Genomic DNA, 18,276 nt, shown 5'->3' on the forward strand with positions numbered 1-18,276 from the left:
TTGCGGTTTCAGGTCTTACGTTTAAGTCTTTAATCCATTTTGAGTTGATTTTGTATATGGTGGAACTCAGAGGTCCAATTAGGCTTCTCATGCCTTCACTCTGTGAAACTGGCTCCTGTTTATACATCCACATGCCGTGTTCTGAAATATTTGCTTGAAATCTGGTGTTTGATGTCCTTTCCTCCCCTGTTCTCTCACCCTGGCTACTTTCTGCCATGTAACTCTCTGACAGGCATTTAGAAGGATTTCAGAGGGCATGCAGATAAATGCAGATGTATTCAATCTGCCAGGTTTAATCAAAAGCATGGAGAGAGTTTCTAACGTGACCTGTCCTAGAATTCCCGAGATAACACCGACTTGATCACATCATACCACTTTGTCATCCACTCTTGGACTGGACTTGCTAATATTTTATTAAGGGATTTAACCTTATGTGTTAAGCAACATTAACCTACAATTTTCCTTTATCTTGTATTTATCTCGTCTTGATAGCAGACTTAGAGTAGTTTCCTGATGTTTTGGGATGATTTGAAATTTTTTTAAAAAATGTATTGGAATGGTTTATTTAATATGAACATTTTATGTTCCTTGAAAGATTGCTGGCAATTGTCTATAAAACTGTTTGAAACTGTGTGTGTGGGTTTGGGGAGAGGGCAGGGTTAGGGTCGGCCTGCAAGTACCTTGTCCATTTCTTCTGTTAATTCCAGTTCTTAGTTCTCATATTAACTCTCAGTTTTGACCATTAGTATTTTCCTAAAAGGTAATCATTTTTCCTAGATTACCGTATTTATTGGTAGAAAGTTATGCAAGGATTTCTTTTATAAAGTTTTAATCTTTTCCTTAACTGGAGGCATGTCTTTTTCTTTATTCCCAGTATTGTTCATTTATATTTTCCTTTTGTTCTGTTGATCAAATGTTCTATTTATTCTCTTCAAAGAACCACCTTTTGGTTCTGTTAATTCATTACTCTCTCTGTTTTGTTTTTTGTGAGGAAGATTGGCCCCGAGCTAACATCTGTTCCCAATCTCCCTCTTTTTGCTTGAGGAAGACTGTCACTGAGCTAACGTCTGTGCCAATCTTCCTCTATTTTGTATGTGGGATGCCGCCACAGCATGGCTTGATGAGCAGTGTGCAGGTCCACACCCTGGATCCAAATCTGCAAACCCCAGAACGCCAAAGCAGAACGTGTAAACTTAACCACTATGCCACTGGGCTAGCCCCAGTTACTCTTATTTTTTGTTTGGCATTTAATTAAATCCTGCTTTTTTCATTATATTTATATATTTTTTTCCTTCTGAATTCTTGTCTTCAATTTTCTTGGGGGGATTACCTTGATTTCTTTATCAATACCTTGACTTAAAACTTAATTTACTTTTCAATGTATCTTGTTTTCTAGTAAATGCATTTTAGGCCATGAATGTTCACCTCTGTGCCACTTTGGGTATGTCTGTGGTTTTTATACGTAATGTTTTCATAGGAGTTTATTTCTTAATCACCTGTAATTTCTATTTTGATTTGCTCTTCAAACTAAGGACTGTTAGAAGGAGCTTTGGAAATTTCTCAGTGGATAGACTGGGAGAGGCCTTCCTTTTCCTGATTGTTTATTCTGATCTTATCATATGTGGTTAGGAAATGTGTTCCTTAAGATTTTTTAACTTGGGAGTCTATTATGCTTTCTTTTGTGGCCTAGTGAATGTCATTCTTGAGGCTTCTCCAGTTTGAAAGGCAATATAATGTAGTGATTAATAAGGCACCACCTAATGCCAGTCAGGAGGGAGGGTAGGAGGTGAGAGGGTGGGTAGGGAGATTAGGGAGGGGGTGTTCTGGCCCCAACTCTGCCACTACATAGCTGTAAAATATTTCCCTTCAATATTTTAAAGATACTTCCTTACAGATCATGACTTCTACCATACAGTCTGGTGAAGTGGACATTTTATCAGTATGAAATAAACTTCTGCTTTCTTTGTAATACTTTTCAACCTAAATTCTATTTGTTTCTGATGTTAGTTTTGCTACAGAGCACACTGCACTTCCCATTAGTGTTTCATGATGGTCTCAGGCTGTCCATAGTAATGCCCTCTGCTAGAAATGCCTGGGGGCACTCACATGGGCTCCTGAGCTTCCCACACATGCCTCCTCTTTCCAAACCAATGTTATGGCTGGACCGAATCGACTCTTGTGGTTCTTATTATGATTGCAAGACACCCTTCAGCAATAACAAAAGGAGAATTTTTTTCCTCTTTTTATTTGATTTCCTTGTTCTCATTCTTTCTCTTCTCTCCATCTAGAATTCCCATCAGCAGAATGTTGAAACATCAGATTACACAGTATGTCTTAATTTTTTCATATTTTACATATCTTCTTTTTTTTCTTGCATTCCAGAAAGAAAATGTGGCTAGCTAACTTTTCTTCGAGTCTATTCAGCTAACACATCTGCCTTTATTTTTTAAACAGTTTTAATGAGGTATAATTTACATACCATAAAATTTGCTTATTTTAAGTGTACCGTTCAACGATTTTTAGTAAATTTATAGAGTTCTGCAACCACAACCATAATGCAAGTTTAGAACATTTTCATTACCTCAAAAAGTTCGCTCGTGGCTATTTCTGTCAATTCCTATTTCTATCCCCCAGCCTCAGGCAACCACTAATCTACCTTCAGTCTCTGTAGATTTTCCTTTTTCTGGACGTTTCATATAGGTGGAATCATAAGTCATATTGGTGTTTGCTTCTTGCTTCTTTCACTGAGCATAACGTTTTTGAGGGTCATCTATGGTGTAGCATGCATTAGTATTTCGTTCCCTTTTATTGCTGAATAGTATTCATTGGATGGATCTATGAAATTTTATTTATCCATTCACCAGTTGATGGATATTTGGATTGTTTCCACTTTTTGAGCATTATGGAAAATGCTGCCATAAATATTTGCATACAAGTCTTTGAGTGGACGTATATTTTCATTTCTAGGTAGGTACCTAAGAGTAGGATCATTGAGTCATATGGCAATATTATGTTTAACTTTTTAAGAAACTAATTTGCTGTTGTTCAGAAGGACCATTTTACGCTCCTACCAGAAATGTCTAAGGGTTCCAGTTTTTCCGCAATCTTGCAAACCCCTGTTATTTTATGTCTTTGATTGTAGCCAATTCAGTGTTTATGCATTGATATCTCATTTTGATTTTAATTTGCTTTTTCCCTAGTGATTAATGATGTTGAGCGTCTTTTCACGTGTTTGCTACCTTCCATATATCTCCTTGGAGAACCATCTGTTCAAATCATTAGCCCATCTTTTAACTGGGCTGTTTGTCTAATTACTGAGTTGTAAGAACTCTTTACATATCTGGATGCAGTCATTCATTAGAAATATGATTGGCTAATATTTTCTCCCAGACTGGAACTAGTCTTTTATTTTATTAATGGTGCCTTTTGAAACACAAAATATTTAAATTTTGTGTAATTCCAATTTATTCTTTTATGAATCATGCTTTTGGGGTTGTATCTACCTTTTTGTTTAACCCAAGGCCACAAATATTTTCTCCTATATTTTCTTCTAAAAGTTTTATCGTTTTCCTTCTTACACAGGACCAACTACATAATTTGTGGGGCCCAGTGAAAAAGAAATTGGGGGGCGTTTTGTTCACAAACCATTAAGAATTTCCAAACGGTGAAAGCACAACATTAAACCTGGTACAAGAGCTGTGTAAGTGCGTAGAATGCATGCCCCTGAGTCTGGTCCTGCTCTTCCATTTAGATCCATGATCCATTTTGAGGTGATTTTTGCAAACAGTGTGAGGTAAGGGTATAAATTAATGTTTTTGCATGTAGATATCCAAATGTCCCAGCACCAGTTGTTGAAAAGACTATCTTTTCCTCATTGAATTGCCTTGGCACTTTTGTTGAAAATCAACTGACCCCAAACAGAAGGGTTTATTTCTGAACTCTCAATTCTGTTCCTTTGATCCACATATCTATTTTTATGTCAGTACTATAACTGTCTTAATTAACATAGCTTTAAAATAAGTATCAAAATCAGGAAGCATAAGTCCTCCAACTTTGTTTTTCTTTTTCAAGATCGTTTTCACTATTTTGGGTGCTTTGCATTTCCACATCCATTTTATAATCAGCTTCTCACTTTCTGCAAAAAGCCCTGCTGGAACTTTGATAAGAATTGCGTTGAATCTATAGATCAATTTGGGGAGAATTGCCACCTTAAAAATATTGACGCTTCCAACCCATGAATGTTTCTATTTATTGAGATCTTTAATTTTTCTTAGCAATGTTCTGTAGTTTCAGCATATGTCTTGTGTTTCATTTGTTAAATTTATTCCTATATATTTTATTATTTTGCCTACCTTTATTTTTGAATCTAAAAGCAAAACTCTTAATTTCTAAGTTTCCTAGTTAATTATTTTATAAAAACAATATTATCTCATAAGCTGTGGTAGTATTAAATATACTTACTCTAACGTCTTGTTCTGTTGGCTCTACTATTTCTATTTCTTCTGAGGTTGCCAGAAAATAGTAAAAGAAGGATCTGAAGGGAGCTGGGTGGAACTCTGGCACTGTTCATTAAGCCAGTGTTAACAGCCTGGGGTGTAGAGTTCCATGCTATTCCCAGTATTTGTTCCCAACTTTACACACAAATAAAAGATTTTTATTACTTTGGTTTGAATAAAAATGGATGAGGTCATAACCTGTCAATCTGAACTTGATGTTTCTATTCATCAATGAAACTGCCCCTCCATCTAAGTTACTAGAAATAAGTAGCTGTATAATATTCCAGCAGTATAGATTTGCCATAATTTATTCAATCATTCAGCCAACTGGACAGTCAGGTTGTTTTCAGCTTTATGGGTCAGTGTTATGTTGTTATTGTTGTATTTTGCTACAATAAAACTTTTGCTTCGATAAAAGCTTTTATATTTACGGGCATCCAACCAACAAACATTTATTAGTGCTTTGTGCATATCAAGTACTCAAGAAAAAATCAAGGAACAAAACACAAAATCCCTGTGCTTATGGCACATGTATTTTTGAGAGAAGAGAGACAATGAATAAGACAATAAACGCTAAATAAAATAAATAAGTAATTAATTTAATATGTTAGGGAGTGATAAGGACGTGGACAAAAAATAGAGCTAGATTAGAGGGTTGGGAGTATGGGGGCAGGGTGGAAGGCTGGGGCTATGATTTTAAGCAGGTTGGTCAAAGCAGGCCTCCTTGAGAAGGTGAGATGGAGCAAGGATCTTAAGGAGATGAGGGAGTTAGTTCATGACGTGAATCTCTGAACAAAGAACAAACCAGGCAGAGGAGACAGCCAGCACCAAGTTCCTGGGGCTGGAGTGTGCTTGGTGTAGTCAAGAAACAGCAAAGAGGAGGGTGCGGCCAGTGAGAAGCGAGCTGGGAGACAGGAGAGAAGGGCTGGATCCTTTTGGGCCCTTTGAACTCTGTAAAGACTTGGCTTTTACTCGGGGGAAATGGGGAGCCACTGAAAATTCTGGAGCTCTTGTTTCTATAAGATGCATATTTGTGTTTTTATTTCCATAAGATAGGTTCCAAAAGTGGGACTAACTCCGGGTCCAGCTGTAGTGTATCTTAAAATTTAGCAGATATTGCCAGATCTTTTCTGAAAAGACTTTAGCAATTCACGTTCATACCAGCAATGGATGTCTGTTTCTCTGAACCTTCTCCCCACTGCAGTGTCACTTAAGATATTGTATTTGCCAATCTAATAAGTGAGAAGCCATTTCTCATTGATGTTTTAGTTTGTGTGTATTCACATATTCATTGGACATTTTCATTTTCTCTTCCCTAAGCTGCCTGTTCAGGTCCATTTTCTTTGGGGTTATTTGTCATATTTCATTAATAAGCTGGAATCTTTGTATATCAGATATATTTACCCTTTGTCATATGTGTCAAAATATTTTTCTACATTTCTTTTAATATCTTTTACACTTAAATCTATTAAATCTTCCTCTACCTTCTTTCTTTTTATATTTTTCTTGGTTTGACTCATATTTGTTCTATCATATAAGTTTTTACATTATCTTACCAGTTTCAGTGGGATTGCACATTACAAGTGCACCACACTTACACAGTAATTTCAAAAGGATGGATGTTTTAAAATCGCTATGTTTTCCTAATTGGGGGTACCTCATTTATGTCTGTTTATTTAGATCTTGTTTAGATCCTTCAATAAGATTTTAGGGTTTTCTTCATTTAGGTCCATGTTTTTCAGGTGTTTATAAATATATGCGTATGTATTTGCTATTGCTTCTGAAGTATTATATTTCTTTTCAATTTATGTTGTTCCAAATAAAATCTATAAGTTTTATTTATCTATGTTTTTATTCATGCATGTTGGCAAATTCTTCTTCTCGTTTTTATGGGTTTTAGTTAGGTCTCTGGGGTTTCTATGTATATAATCACAGGACATACGATGTTGTATCTTATTTTAGTATTTATACCAGTGACTTCATTCTCTTATTCTATTGCATTAACTAAAACTTCTAAAAATATATGTAAGACAATGGTAGTAATAGTAGGCATTGCCATCATTTTTTCTATTTAAATGACATCATCATTTCCATGTTCACTGTAATATTTGCTATTTTTGAAGACTTTCTATTGTGATAATGTCTATTTCATATAGTTTTTAAAAAGTAGCTCTTGGTTCTTATCAAATTCCTTTTAAAAATCATTTAGGGATATATTTATATACTTTTTCTTCCTTGTGTTTGCTGATGTAAGAAATTATATAAAGAGATTTCCTAATGTTGAACCATCTTTATTCATTTTCATTTCATTTTCCTTTTTCTTCTTTTTTTGAAATACCCTCGAACAGAAGTTTTATTTCATCTTTGGCCCAACACAGTACTTTTTTGTTTTATAAAATCTCTGGGTGACTTTTTGCTTTAACGTGCAGTCTGTTCAGCTTCTGCTGGTTATAACTTTTTGAGACTTCTTTTGTGGCCAACGTGATGATCTACATTGATATACATTTTAAGGACATTGGGAAAAAATAGTGTGTTCCTTGTTTTTAGATTACCAGATTAAATAGCATATCATGCTTGCTAATTTCTCCAGAGCTGTGTATTTTGACCATGTTTTTAATATGTGAAGAGTCAAAAACTAAAGGTGAATTGTTTTTCCCATCCATAAAACATTTGTCCCATTATTTGTTCTTGAATTTTACTTTGATATGGATATGAACACTCCTATTTTTGTCTTGTTTACATTTGAACACCATAACTTCCCTATCTTTGAATTTAACAAATTTTGTGTCACTTCGTCTTTCTTGTGTCTTTTGTTGGATTCCATTTTTGATCCTGTGCCTTTCAATATCATCGTTTCACTTGCATTTAGTGTTTTAAACAGTATATTTTTCATACTTTTTTTTTCTGTTTTAACTTTTAGAATGCCTGTTGTTTTCGTTGTTTTTTCTCTCAAAAATGCAAGCTATGTTTCTTTTTGATTTTGTTTTTTAGTGTTTCATAAGGTTTTATAGAGTCTGATTTCGCTTAACCAGTGGTTACTTCCAGTTTTTAAAAATTATTTTTAACCTATATTTCTGCAATTCTTAGCATCGAATTTGAAACTATATTGTTCACATTTTTCATACTTAAAAGAAATTATTTAACTCAAATTTCCCTTTACCACTCAGATCAACACTTTTTTAATACAATTCGAAGCTTTACGTCAAGATAGTTGCTATTATATTATTTAGCAAAGTAGAATTTTTCTCTTTCTAGAATGATTTTCTGCATATAGATCCTGTACACATTTTGTTAGGTTCATACCTGAGTATTTCATGGTTTTGCTGCTACTATGAATGGCATTGTTTCATTTCATTTCAAATTCCGATTTTTCAGTGCTGGCATGTGCAAAACCAGTTGACCTTCATATATGAATCTATGTCTAGCGACCTTGCTATACTTACCTATTAGTTCCAAGAGTTTTTTTTTAATTCTTTGGGATTTTTATACATAGACAATCATGTCATCTGCAAACAAAGACAGTTTTATCTCTTCCTTTGCAAACTCTATACCTTAAACTTCCTTTTCTTCTTTTTTTACACTAGCTATGCCTTCCAGTACCACATTGTATAGGAGTGGTAAAGAGGACATCTTTGCCTTGTTCCTGATCTTAGGGGGAAAGTGTGCAGGTTCTCAACAGTAAGCGTGATATTGGCTATAGGTTTTTTATAGATGTTCTTTCTTAAGTTGAAGAAGTTCCTCTCTGAGAGATTTTACATGAATGATGTTGGGTTTTATCAAATGACTTTTCTGCATCAATTGATATGATCATTCAATATTTCTTATTTAGCCTGTTGTTGTGGATTACACAGATTGATTTTGAATATTGAACCAGTCTTGCATATTTGGAATAAATTCCACGTGGTCATGCTGCATAATTTTTTTTACACACTGTTGAATTCAATTTGCTAAGATTTTCTTGAAGACTTTTGCAAGTATTTTCATGAGAGATACTGGTCTGTAGTTTGTCTTTATCTGTTTTTGGTATTATAGTAATGTTGGACTCATAGAAGGAATTAAGAAGTGTTCTCTCTGCTTCTATTTTCTAGACAAGATCATGGGTAATTGATATAAATTCTTAATGTTTAGTAGAATTTACCAGTGAAACCATCTGGGCTTAGTGCTTAGTTTTTTCTAAGTTATTAATTACTGATTCTGTTTTTTTAATGGACCTACGCCTGTTCAAATTATCCATTTCTCCTTGTGTGAGTTTCAGTAGTTGTGTCTTTCTAGGATTTGGTTCATTTTATTTAAGTTAACAAGTTTGTGGGAATAGATTTGTTAAAAGTATTTCTTTTTGTTATTTTTTTTTAACGTCCATGGAATTAGTTGTAATGATTCTGCCTTCACTTCTGATATTGATAATTTGTATCTTCTCTCTTTTTTCTTCTTGGGTAGCCTGAGTAGAAGTTTATCAATTTTATTGAACTTTTCCAAGAACCAGCTTTAGGTTTTGTGGATTTTTCTCTTTTGTGTCCTAGTTCCAATTTCACTGATTTCTGCTTTAATTTTTCTTTCTTTCCTTCTAGTGCTTTAGACTTAAGCTGCTTTTCCTTTTCCAGTTTCCTAAGCAGAGAAATGTAAATTATTGAGGTTACATCTTTTCTCTTCTTTTCTTTTTAAACTTTGACTTCACGATTGGCACCTGAGCTAACAACTCTTGCCAATCTTCTTTTTTTTTAATCTTTTTTCCCTGTTTTTTTTTCTCCCCAAATCCCCCCAGTACATAGTTGTATATTTCAGTTGTGGGTCCTTCTACTTGTGGCATGTGGGACGCCACCTCAACATGGCCTAGTGAGCGGTGCCACGTCCGCGCCCAGGATCCGATCCCAACCCTGGGCCCCCGAAACAGAGTGCACGAACTTAACCACTTGGCCACAGGACCGGCCCCCTTTTTCTTTTTTTAATACATACATTTAGTGGAATACATTTCTCTCTAATCACTCCTTTTTTTCTGCACCCATCACATTTTGATAAGTTGTATGTTCAGTTTCATTTAGTTCAAAATATTTTTAAATTTCTCTTGAGACTTCTTCTCTGACACATCTGTTGTTTAGAAGCGTATTTTTAAATCTCCAAGTGTTTGGGTATTTTCTACCTATCTTTCTGTTATCAGTTTGCAGTTTAATTACTTTGTTGTCTGAGAACATACTTTTTATGATTTCTATTCTTTTAAATTTGTTAAGGGGTGTGTTATGGCCACAGTGTGGTCTATCTTGGTGAAGGTGATTATTCCCTCTGATCTTGAGAAATATGTCTGTTCTGCTGTTGTTGGATGGAGTAGTCTAAAGATGTCAAATAGATAGAGTTGATAGGTAGTGATGTTCTGGTCAACCGTATTCTTATTGCTTCTCTACCTGCTTGGTGTATAAATTACTAAAAGAGAGTTGTTCAAGTATCCAAGTGTATTAGTGGATTTGTCTATTTCAGTTGCAGTTCTATCAACGTTTACCCCAGATAATTTGATGCTGTGTGTTAAGGATTGTTATGTCTTTTGGAAAACCAACCCCTTTGTCCTATGTAATGCTCAAGAGATGATTTGATAATTTTTCTTGTTCGGAAGTCTTGTTTCCCTTGAAATACTATAACTATTCCATCTTTCTTTTGATTAGTGTTAGCATGATCTCTCTATCTCCATTCTTAACCTGCGTCTTTATATTTACGGGTTTTTCTTGGGTTGAGTCTTGTTTTATGAGTCATGTTGACAATTTCTGCTTTTAATTGGAGTCTTTAGACCATTCACTGAAAGTGATTACTGATCTATTGGATTAATATCTACGGTGTTTGTAACTGTACCGTGTTTACTCATTGTATTTGTTCTTTGTTTGTCTTTTTCCCCTCTTTTTCTGCCGCCTCTGGTTTTAATTTAGCATTTTATATGGTTCCATACTATCTCTTCTGTTAACATATCATTTGTACTTCTTTTTCAATGTTTTTAGTGGTTGCTTAGAGTTTGCAAAATACATTTTATACTATTTCACCTGTAGCACAGGTACCTTATAACAGAGTATTCCAAATTCCTTCCTCCTAGCCCTATGACATTGCTGTCATTCATTGCACTTATCTATAAGCTGTAATCATCACCTATTCCAATCTAAGATGTTCTTGTTCTCAGTCTGATGTCAGACTGCCATCTTGGGTTTCCCTCTAATGTCTCCAGGATTGAGTCCACTGGTTTCTAGTTTTCACATCTTCCTCATTACTGGATTACTTCCCTGTTTTTCTAGAATCCATCCTATTGTGTTTTCCTAAGGGTGGATGTGTGCTGCTCAATGTTATACACTTACAAAATAAACAAATAGATAAACTAGAACCATACTAGAGGACTTAGAAAATTTTTTTGCAAGGTATTAATGTACAAGACAAATTTGATGCAGAAAACTGTCTATAATGCATAGAAATAAAATGATATAATATTACAATGTAATATGATGAAAAAAACCCTGCCAAATGTTGGTAGGTTATAGATATAGGTAGATGGAATTATTGGCTTAGAGAGAATTTAGGGACAAATACATGCAAGGTTCCTAAAATGAATTATGCAAGCGGAGTAGGAACAGTGATGTGGATGGAAAGGAAGGAGAGACGTGGTTGGAAACAAGCAACACATAAAAAGAAAAATACAGTCATGCGTGGCATAATGACATTTTGGTCAACAGCCCACCACTTATACAATGGTGATCCCATAAGATTAATACCATACAGCTTAGGTGTGTAGTAGGCTATACCATCTATCATGTTCACACAATAACAAAATCGCCTAATGACACAATTCTCAGAATGTATTGCCATCATTAAGTGACAACAAATGACTGCAGTAGTTGCATAAAAATTTAAGAGCATGTATAAAATGCATTTTTAAAACTTCATATATATGCATTGGTATATACATGAAGGAAATAAAATTTTAGGAAAAATACCCACAAAGGGTGTTTTTAAAGTAAAATTTCTCAGCCCTACATGTCTGAAGTTGTCCTGATTCACTCCAAGTTTTGAAGGGCTATGTACAGTTACTGTCAATGACGAGATGTCTCAAGCTATTCTTGCCATCATTCCTCCACAGGTGACCGGTTTCATAATTCTTTCTGGAAGCTTTTAAGTTCTCTTTGATTTTTAATTGTTGTCATTTTATAATGATGTGCCTTTGTTTGGTTCTTTTAAAATTCATTTGTCTAAGTACCCAATTTTGTCCTTTGAAAAACTTCATGTCCTTCTGCTCCATAGTATCTCCTTAAAAAATTCTCTTGATGTGTTCCTCCTCTGCATTTTCCTTGCACGTTTTCTTGACTCCAATTAGGTGGCTGTTAGACCACCTAAATTAATCTTTACCCTCTTATATTTTCTCTCAAATTTACTCATTTTTCCTCCGCTTAATCTCTTTACTTAATTTTCTGGGAAATTTCCTCGATTTTATTTTATGACCATTTTAGTAAATTTTACTCAATTTCCAAAACTCAGTTGTAAAAAATATCTAAGGCCACTATCTGTTTCTTTGATAGCTCCTTTTTCATTGTATCTTGGGGTGCAATATGTGTTCTCCACTCTCTCTAAAAATATTAGAGGTTTTTAAGTTTCTCCTGTTTCCTATAATATCTCTGTTTCTTCTGGAGTAACTTTTTTCTCTTTTTCATTTTATTCTTTCTTTCTGCTGTTTGGAGAATTTCCTCAAAAGTCTACTGACCTGTGGTTATCTGTTCCTACTTAAGAGGAGGTTCTGGAAATCAATCAATGTGATTCACCAATTTAAAGAATAAAGAAGCAAAACCATATAAATGCATTTGATAATATTCCACATCTGTCCACGGTAAAACTCTGCAAACTAGGAATGGATAGAAACTTCCTCAGTCTCATTTAAAATACATATATTTAAAATATATATATGTGTGCACGCACACACACACGTGTACAGCAAACATCCTACTTAATGGTGATACTGAATGCTTTTTCTCTAAGATAGGAAACAAGCAAGGAAGTCCACTCTCACCACTTCTCCTCAATATTGTATTTAAATGCCTAATGGAGCAATAAGGGAGAAAAAGAAAAAGAAAATTGTTGGAAAGGAAGAAGTAGAAAAGTTTTATTTACTGATGACATAGTTACTTATTTCTATACAATCCAAAAGAAATCTATCAAATACATTACTAAAATACACGAATTTAGCAAGGTGATGAGTGCATGATTAATATTTTTGAAAAACATTCTATTTTCATACAATAGTAATAAGCAATTTAAAAAGCAATACCATTTAAAGTAGCACCAGAAAGAATGAAATAACTAGAAGTAAGTTTAATGGAAGTTGTGCGTGACTTCTACACTAAAAACTATAAGCACTTCTTAAATTAAATTAAGGAAAACCAAATAAACAGAGAGCTATACAATGTTAACAGACTGGAGCTCAATATTGTTAAGATGTCAGTTCTCACCAAATTTATCTATAGGTTCAATGCAAACCTAGTAAAAATCCAAAAGGTTTTTCCTGTGGAAATTGACAATTTTATTTTAAAAGATATGTTAAAAAACAAAAGACCTAGAAAAGCCAAGAAAATCTTTCTCTAATGACTTCAAGACTTTCTATAAGCTATAGTATTCAAGCCAATTTGCTATTGGCATAACGATAGACAATCAGATCAATGATGTAGAATAGAAAATCCGGAAATAGACCCGTGCTTATATTGTAAATTGCTTTTTGAATATTTTCATTAACTTGGGGTAGGCAAAGATTTCTTAGATAGTACACTAAAGTCATTAAGCACAAAAGAAAAAAGTTGATATATTTGGCTTCATCAAAATTAAAAATTTCTCCTCATTAAAGAAATGATTTAGAAAGTGAAAGACAAACCACAAGTTGGGAGAAAATGTTCGCAATACATAAATCAAACAAAACATTTCTTTCGTAATTTATAACAAACTCCTACACAGCAATAAGTAAAAGACAACCCAAAAATATAAATGGGCCAAGACTTGAAGAGATACTTCACAAATGAAGATATATGAATTGCCAATAAGCATATAAAAATGTGCTCAACATCATTACTTATTAAAGAAATACAAATTAAAACTATTTGAGATACCACATCACACACACTGGAATGGCTAAATTTAAAAGGCTATTCCTAATAGACTTTGAAAGCAGTTTGGCAGGTTCTAAAGTGGATAAACACTCCTACACAATGACCCAGCAATTCTACTCCTAGTTATTTACCCAAGAGAAATGAAAAAAGTCATGCCACAAAGAGACTTGGGCAAGAACAGTGATAGACCCACACAGTGGAATAGCCTCGACAATAGAAAGAAAGAAACTACTACTCATCCAACAACATGGATGATGAGCAAAAGAAGTAAGGCACAAAAGCATACATGATATACTATTCCATATACGAAATCCAATAACAATCCAAGTGAACATACGGTGATAGACAGGACAGCAATGTTTGCCTTTGAGAGGCTGCCTGGCTCCAGGTAGCCACCTTATGGGTTGAGAGGTAGAAGATGCACTGTTCTGTTCTTCGTTTTACAAATAACACATTAGTTTTCAGGATCCTGACTCCCTTATTATCCCCCCTGCCTCTTCAGCATTCCACAGGGCACACTGGTTGCTTCCTGACTCCTGGGAGCATCATTTACCTACAATAGCAATTAGAGTTCCTTTTTTGTCTTATAGGTTTGGGTTGAAATCTCTCATCTGCTCACTGCCCCTGCCATTCTCTTTGTTATTGTGAACCCAGTTCCTTTTTTAGTATTTTAGTGGGCTTTTAATAAAAGAAAAGACAAACACTTCTTTGCAGTCTGCAAAATTTAACCAGAAACTTTTTTGAAAAATAAAATTCAACACAATAGCGTGACATTATTATTCCCTGATGCGTGTTGGGTACTGAGAAGTGCCAGTAATTCTCGTCTAATTTGACAAAGAAATCTTCTGAGTCTTCATAATATTCAGGGACACAAGATGTTGGTTAAAACACTAATATCAGAGCAATAAAATGATCAACTATGAACCAGAAATACAGACTCTGGTTTAAAATTACTTTCACAGGAAAGAGCAGCAATTTCTGAAATTCAGATGCCTAAAAAGATTCACTATATATGACAATAGCACAGACAGATTTATATTAACAGAAAGCAGAAGTCCCAGGAGAAATAATTGATATTACTGCGAAATTCTCCATTTGTACCATAGCATATCATTATCAAACCACATCTTATCATTTATGAACTAGTTTTATTATCCAAGATGGTATTTCTCTTAAGAGCTGTAGATCAGAGAAGGGACACCTTGTCTTTCTCTTTCTGAGATATTTTCTCTGAGTTGTTAATTAAGGTGCATTTTCAAGGTTGGATTCTACTATTATTCCATTATTTTTTATTGTTCTGTGGATGACTTGTTTACTCCATCTCAATTTTATACAAATTTTAAAAAATTTTAATTAACAAAATATTACAGATATGTATAAGAGAACATATCTTTACAATGGCTTTGACTGGGAAGGCTGACTTTTTCACTCCTGTGTATAAATCTTTCTTAACCTCTATACTTTCTTCTATTATATCTCCATTTATTGCTTCAGTTCCATTTATTCTAGTCCCTCCTCAGGACTACTTACTTCATATATGTTGGTTCTTCATATATAAAATCCTATGGATGAAATAGCCTTCAAATATAAAATGTTTCCTATATAAAGTCCTATATCCTTCATACATAAAATCCTATGGCCTCCACAAGCATCTCGAAGTCTTGATGACTATTTTCTCATGGTGTCTTTTCTCCCCAGCATATCCACAGAAGACAAGAACGCACAAGACAGGCTGTTCTATGAGACTGTATTCAGGCACTTCAAAAGACATAAGGTGGAGATTTCAAGTGCAATTAAAAAAGCATACCCTTTCTTTGAGGGCCTCCGCGACCGTGAACTCATTACCAATAAAATGTATGAAGTAAGTAAATTTGTCATGTCCCAATCTGGTTAACCAGCCCCAGACTAAGTTATGCTTTGATATCCTGGACCCAAACATCAGGGCACAGCTTTCCAACTGAGGAGCCTCCTATGACTGGGGGACCTTTTCAATTATTGCTGTAAGTGTTCGTGTATGTACAAAGGGAAAGGAGAAGCAGGCATCACCAGAGACAGTCCTGCTTCTGAAGGAATGGTGCTCCATGGTGCCCACTGGAGTTGGGGTGAATAGCAGTGGAGATTGGCTGGATCTGAAGCAGGTGTGTTCCATAGACGTATAATGCCTTGCAGGAATGCACACAATATAGCATAAGAATTAAAAGTAGTTTTAATTGATTAATAAATTTAGTGAATTGATTTAATGAAACAATAATTGATACAGCATTTCATTTCAATGAACTTCGGTTTAAATGCTTTGACCTGAGAACATTAAAGCACACGCAGAATTGATGTCTTCTTAGGACAAATTTGAAAATGGATACTTGCTATATTTTGCCCAACAGTTTTCAGTTTTCTTCTCCTTTCTTTTCTTTTTTATCTTTTTGGTATTTCTGGAGTCTAGGAATTTGGGTTATTTTAGCAATAGGTGTTGCTGGATATACGGAGATGCAAGTCTTCCCTTTGCGCTGTGAATATGCTTTTTCTGTGGTCAAGTTCACAAAGAGGAGAACTGTCACCTGGCTTCCTGAGTTCTTCCACGCCAAGTCAGTTCAGAGCTTGTCCAATCAACAAAACAACTGCTCATCACCTGCTAAGTCTATTCCTAGAACATATGACCAAGTTCTTAAAGGGCCATGCAACATTTAACTTTGAACCCAGTTTTATTCTTCAAAATTGCTTCTTCTTACATCTAATGTAAATGAGCGTGAGAAGATCTTATTCACAAATGGGTATTTTTAAGGAGGAAGGATTTACTAGTTTCACTTAGTAGCCATACAAATATATAGAAATCCTAAAACTTTCCCTGAGAAGATACCTAGGTAGAGAAATTGGAGTACATTACCCATAAATTCACTTTCAAGGGCTCTTCTATAACTTGGAAGTCTGTATTTATATTTTCTCCATTCAATATTTTTTTAAGGATGCTCAGGATTCTTGTAGAAACCTGGTCCCTATACAAAGAGTGGTGTACCATGTGCTCAGTGAACTGGAGAAGACTTTTGATGTGCCGCTTCTGGAAGCCTTGTTCAGCGAGGTCAACATGCAGGAGTACCCCGATTTGCAGTACATTTATAAAAGCTTCGAAAAGGGTAATTGGGTTTATTACTGACCTTTTGATGTCCAGGACAAATTTTTTTTTTGATAAATATATATTGAGCTCCTACCATGTGCCACACATGGTGCTGGGCAGTGGGGATATAGCAGTTTAAAAACACACATATCATGAGCCTTCTCAAAGCTTATGGTATAGTAACTATGGCACACAACACCCACCTAGAGATCTGCTTAACTAGGTATTTTTAGACTCACAGGATGGCCAGAGCCACATGGGATCATATTTACTTAGAAGGACAAATGACAGGGAACACAGCATCCCGATAGGGTGGCATCATTTGCTCCTCTTCTGTGATACCCCTTGCAGTAGTCCACACAGCAGTCTACCTGGTTCACTACTGCCCATCTCAAGTGACAGCTTACTGGTAAATGCAGGATCCACATTGATTTAGTAGCACCATGACCATGGGGGTCGATATCTCATGTAACAACTCCATAATCGTAACATTCAGGTACCCCATGATGGACAAGCTGAGTTTCAAGAGTCACCACAATGAAGGAAGACCAAAGTATGACTTATAGTCCATAGATGAACACCCTCCCGTACCCCCATCTACATGCAATCTACTATTTATGGCTCATTTTTAACCCTAAACCCAGTGTTGGCCTAGTAACACAGAAGAAAGGCCACCTTCATCAGGTTGCCAGAGTAAGAAAGTTAATCCAACATGAAATTTGCTCTTAAAAAAGCAGAAATGGTTTTATTAACTCTTTCTCCACAAGGAGTGAAGCAAACATTACTCAAATAATCACAAAACCTCTTGTTCTGCCCAGGACTATTTTTGATGCTATACAAAACTAAAGGTTTGACTCTTGAATTTTTCCCGAGAAGGCATGATTTATACTTGTTTAACGGAACACAGTTAAGAGAATGCTCTACTACGTAGACAGAGAGAGAGAGAGAGGCACTTGCCTAGAAAACTTTTTATTCCAACACAGTTTGGGCTCAGTGGAGTTCTCCAGATAAGATAAGAAAAACGGTCACATGTCCTGAGGAGGGTGGATGCTATGGATCAGGCATGGATTGTGAAAGAGTCTAATGTGTTTTCAAAACAAGGACAAATTCCATTTGGTTCAGTCAGAGAGTGAGAAGCAGACTGTGGGAGCTGATTCAAGAGAGAGAAGTTTGAAGAAGATTTTGCAAAGTCTAGCATATAAAGCTAAGCAATTTGAAGTTTATTACTAGGCAATAAAGAGACGCTAACAGGTTTATAAGAAAGGGGAAAAAAGTAAGCATAAAGCTTATGTCTTGTTGATTCATGTCAATAGCAATCTTATCTAATTAAAAACAAAATTTCTGGGCCAGCCCCATGGCTGAGTGGTTAAGTTGCGTGCTCTGCTGCAGCGGCCCAGGCTTTCACTGGTTCGGATCCTGGGTACAGACAAGGCACCACTCATCAAGCCACGTTGAGGCGGCGTCCCACATGCCACAACTAGAAGGACCCACAACTAAAATATACAACTATGTACTGGGGGGATTTGGGGAGAAAAAACATAAAGAAAAGAAAACAGATTGG

At 35.3% G+C, this 18,276-nt stretch overlaps 1 protein-coding gene across 50 annotated transcripts in view; it reads left to right on the forward strand.

Annotated features, from left to right (window-relative positions):
* SP100 (SP100 nuclear antigen) overlaps window positions 1–18,276 on the forward strand; it is a 91,641-nt gene that overhangs the window by 15,953 nt on the left and 57,412 nt on the right. For 34 of the 50 annotated variants that reach the window (XM_070620089.1, XM_070620090.1, XM_070620096.1 and 31 more), the window contains exons 2-3: window positions 15,305–15,467; window positions 16,566–16,734. In XM_070620089.1, the coding sequence (XP_070476190.1) occupies window positions 15,459–15,467; window positions 16,566–16,734 (178 nt within the window). In that variant the 5' untranslated portion in view covers window positions 15,305–15,458. Of the gene's footprint in view, window positions 1–2,288; window positions 2,328–15,304; window positions 15,468–16,565; window positions 16,735–18,276 lie in introns of all 50 variants that reach the window. The other 16 variants (XM_070620047.1, XM_070620049.1, XM_008531762.2 and 13 more) reach the window with 1 other exon arrangement.

Source organism: Equus przewalskii, chromosome 5, assembly GCF_037783145.1.
Source record: "Equus przewalskii isolate Varuska chromosome 5, EquPr2, whole genome shotgun sequence".
Classification (NCBI taxonomy): domain Eukaryota; kingdom Metazoa; phylum Chordata; class Mammalia; order Perissodactyla; family Equidae; genus Equus; species Equus przewalskii.